Here is a 4,800-nt window from a genome sequence, read left to right on the forward strand (position 1 = left end):
GGGGGGGGGGGGGGGGGCAATCCATATTATCTAGGAGGCATTGCCAAGCACCTCCCTCTCCCCTTCTTTGTACCCTGTAGCTACAGATCTGAAACGGGTATAAAACTCCATTTCATTGCAGTTTTTCATTTTATTATTACATATTGAAATTTCTAGGAAATCTGTTATTATTTTCATCCAACCCTATTGAAAATGTCATCTGCTTCGTTAGCATGTCGGAAAAAATAAGCTAATTACGCTACCCTGGGGCAATAATGAATCTGGTAGCATGCTTGAGGAGAGAAGAAACCTATTACCGCTGTCTGAAAATAGGTCAAGCTGAAGGCAATAATTTAATGATTTCAAGTGACATTTCAGTGAGAAAAAAGCCATTAGGCTTCGCCATTCCTTCCGATTTCAGCCCATTATCGACCCACGTGGTGTAATTTGATATACCGCCATTTTCTTGTTCAAAAGTACAACGAAAGTTGCGGTGTCTCAGCGAATCCGAAACTTGCTTGAAATAAATAAGTTTACAGTCCGACCCATAAGGTCAGGGATTTGTTATTCCAACCCGGTATACCCGTGCCATTGATGCAGGTCGGAGTGGTCTACATGAACAAAGCGTCTATTGGTTAGGGTGAGACATTAAACCGAGGACCCGGCATTGGTCGAGATAATACCTTCTCCCTTGTCAGTGATGCAGGTCGAATTTGTGTTAGGATGGCACAATAAACAGAAGCGCCATATGCTGCAGAAAGTCATGATTTAATTCTCCACATGGGTCAAATAATAATTTCGGAAAACTTGGTATCCCAAGCAAGAGTAAGCAAGTTTATGATAACCGTCACAAAATCTATCAGTTATTAGGAGCCTATCCCACCTAAATCATATCGAAAGAGACATCCTCGTGGCTTCCATGGGCTAAAAATAAACAATAGGATAGAATTAGAATTTTGTCTGAGAAGAAGATTTCAGTCTAATCTCGGCTTAGTGATCGAGAATAACAAAGTAATGAGAAAAGATTCTTAACTAGTATTCCGGTAATCTCGACTTTCCAGTGACCGAATAACCTGTTCGACATATATATATCTCGATCAAACAATTCAATTAATAATTGCAAAGACATGTATATTCCTTTGCGTGTCTATTTCAAGAATGTCGCTCTGAATTATTGACCAATCACAGACGACTATTACAGTTACCTCCCAAAGAAATCGGAAGTCCGTTTCTGCTTGACTTCACTAAATGTTGATTATAGAAGATAGACTTATTATTGTGTCGTTACTACGTTTACAGACAAAGTATTTATACTTGTCAGTTTGAAAACTTGCAAAATTCAGACCATTCAATTCAATCACTGTGTATAACAATAGAAATCGATTTAGTTTAGAAAATCGATGAGCCACATCGACTGAAACATCAATCTGATGAGGATGATATAAATAGATAAACCAAGTACTAACGATCCGAACCGCAAAACGAAACTCGAAATCCAAACATCAATTTGGCGAAACATTATTAGCAGCTACTTTAAAATTGGAGAGAGCAAAGAATGTCTTTTCCAAACCAAAAGAGGTAGGCTATTAGAAATTGGTTTTAAAGTGGTTTATCCAGGGTATTAATTCAGGTTAGACTGAATGATCACAATTTCCGTCTGACAAAAGTACAACAGTGTTAGAATATCAACAAATGAAAGTAAAAAAGCCGACCACACTTAAGAATAGGTGATGTCTGTTGTTTCTATAAGTTTACAAAATGTACAGTTTATCACCTTCAAGAATATAACCCAGAGTAAGGTGATGTTGTTTCTATAAACAGACACTAGTAGAACACTGGAGCACACTCTATGATATAACCCAGAGTTAGGTGATGTCTGGCGTTTCTATCAACAGAAAAAGTACCGTAGTGAACCATTCTCTGGAATAAAACTCAGGGTTAGGTGATGTCTGGTGTACCATTGAACAGACATTAGTACAATAGTGGATCATGCTCTATTATATAACCCAACGTTAGGTGATATCTGATGTTTCTATAAACAGACGATAGTACAATAGTGGCCCACTCTCTGGAACTAATGTTCACTCTCTAGAATATACCCCAGAGAGTTGATATCTGGTGTTTCTATAAACAGACACTTGTACAACAGTAAACCACTCTCTGTAATATAACCCAGAGTTAGGTGATATTTGGTGTTTTTATAAACAGACAATAGTACAACAGTAGACCACCCTCTAGATATTACACAAAGTTAGGTGATATCTGGTGTTTCTATAAACAGACACTAGTACAACAGTGGACCACACTAAATATTACCCAGAGTAAGGTCACAAGAGGTGCTGGAGGTCAAATCTATTTGGTTTTTTATTTATGCTTCAAGATTCCCAGATAGTTAAAGAGTAGTCTTATATCGCATTCCATGTACAACTTCGCTCATTACACACGGTAATGAGTCATCGGTCTTCATTAGGCAATTATAAAGCAGAATACTGAAAACTCATTTCATATTATTTTATTTATTCTTATTACAGGAGTGGTAGTTGCCAGCAGTATCTTTACTTTAACAGCCATGGGAATAGATCGTTACATTTCCATTCAATATCCGGCTTCAGTTAGTTGGGTTACCTCCCCTAACCAAGCTTTAGGCATCATTGGTACCATCTGGATCATATCGTCAATATTCATGGGACCAATGATATATATTCGACAAGTGGACGAGATAGATCTGCCATTATTGTCAAGTTTGAAGTTCTGTATTGAAAACTGGCCCCGAGAAGAGGACAGGAAGTCGTATGGTGTTTTCTTATTGTTGATAGTGTACGTCATTCCTGGGATTACACTCAGTGTGTGTTATGCGCATGTCGGGCAGACGTTATGTACCAATGAAATGCTTAGAGATAGATCTGATTATTATAACAGAAGACTCTCTCGTAAACGAGCCGCTAAAGTGTTAGTCGTGTTAGTAGTAGTATTCATGATGTTCTGGCTACCGTACAATATATTCTCTTTGTGTGTCGACTTGACGGCCAGGCATGCTGCTACTGCTGTATTACCATTCGCTTTATGGTTGGGTCACGCCCACAGTGCCGCTAATCCAATTATATACTGGGCTTTAAATCGTCGATTCAGAGATAGAGTTCGGTATATGCTGTCATTTATCAAAATATCCAACCGGTTTGCTGCTCAGCCAGCCCCCGAATTCATATGACTTCAAACGTGGGCTACAGAGGTTAAACCTGAAGGAAATCTTGCTCCGCGTGTTAATCAGATATCATAGAACACAGAATTGGCATGCCCCTGTGTAAAAAAAATAAATAAAGCGTAAAGTATAAATGAAATAAGTAGCATAATTATATGCGTTAAAAACCATCATGTAATCAGGAATAGTCAATTCTGCCCGAAGCCGTATTAGCTAAAGGTGCGAGCACACTAACGGTCATGGTGGATGATTTTTGTCGCCGACTAAAATTTTGCAAAGAGTTTTACCGACCAACTGCAGGCACACGAGGAGATAAAAATCTTCAATCGATCGTTTTCCACTTTGTAGACAATATTGATATGATAAATCCTGTCGGCAACGAGATAATCTTGTCGTGTAAGCGCGGACACACGCGAGATTTTACTAAAGATTCAAGACAACAATCTCCGACCAAGACTGCTCGTGTGAATGCACTCGTGTGCTTATGCTCGACCCCGTTGACATACTATCTTCGGAGTTTTCAGTAATGTAGGTTGGATAGGCTGACATTGAGAAAGAGCTAAGTCTCTCGGATAGGACCAGAAACTGAGATCTAGTGTGTACAGGCCGTGGATATAAACGATTCCCGAACAGATGAATACCGAATAAGTTACTTCCCTTTATATTTGTAGAATTTATTACTAGGGAATATTCGTTTGTGCCTCCTGTAGAAACTGTGTAAGAATTTTGACCAAGGCCACATTTTTAGGGCATCATATCGTTGGTTGTAAGAATTTCCCATCCCATAATATGATATGTCTTTGTTATGTTAATAAATGTTTATTTCTTGTTGTTTGAAATTATGTACCTTAACTTACCAGCCAAATTGAAAAGTAGGACGTAAAACTCCATTCATTTCATTTACTAGCGAAATTAACATCTTCACAAGCTTACCACGAGTGTCTTCCTTTAATAAAGAGACGCCATTGAGGTCTACTATGAATATGATCTTGAACAATTTAACTATCTGAAAAGGGGATGTCCTAGTCAACCTTGCAGTGGACAGAATCAAAGAGCATTTGGATTTGATCAACAGCTTAAGGAATTTGATCAATCGAAATTACTACTTAAAGATGGGTTTCCTCATTTTTTAGTGTCAAATTAAGCAAACTATTTGATTCATTGGTGTTTCTAATGAATTATCATGTATTCTTAATCATATCATTTTGTTCTTATTGCATATAACTAAAGAGTTTTGACCAATCATAAATGTCCATATATGTACAGTCTGGATAAACAAAAAAATACTTTTTGACCTTTCTTGATCAGCCACTCATTGGAATTCTGGTGGTAGTTCTCTTCTAATTTAGCTAATTATGAATTTATTATGGACATGTGAGACAAACTGATATTTTTTTAAGTCATTAGAACACATCTACTTTCTATTCATATAAGTATTAGCATTTTCATTTTCATAAATGAAAATAAGGGAACCCATCTTTAAGTCTACTTGAACGCATCGACTTTTTGCAAAATCACAGTTTCCGATAGTGCTCACTCTTCCCGATGAATCTGGCCCTACCTAATTCCTCAGAAGGGTGTGACCTTGACAAGACTACATCCGCACATCTCGTCTTAGGAAC

General features: G+C 37.8%; 1 protein-coding gene across 1 annotated transcript in view; it reads left to right on the top strand.

Annotated features, from left to right (window-relative positions):
- LOTGIDRAFT_65092 (hypothetical protein) overlaps positions 1-3,109 on the top strand; it is a gene marked incomplete at both ends in the record, with an annotated part of 4,021 nt that extends 912 nt beyond the window's left edge. The window contains one exon of the mRNA XM_009050717.1: positions 2,511-3,109. Coding sequence (XP_009048965.1) covers positions 2,511-3,109 — 599 coding nt within the window. The remainder of the gene's footprint in view (positions 1-2,510) is intronic.
- Positions 3,110-4,800: the final 1,691 nt, after the last annotated feature.

Source organism: Lottia gigantea (assembly GCF_000327385.1).
Source record: "Lottia gigantea unplaced genomic scaffold LOTGIsca_153, whole genome shotgun sequence".
NCBI lineage: Eukaryota > Metazoa > Mollusca > Gastropoda > Lottiidae > Lottia > Lottia gigantea.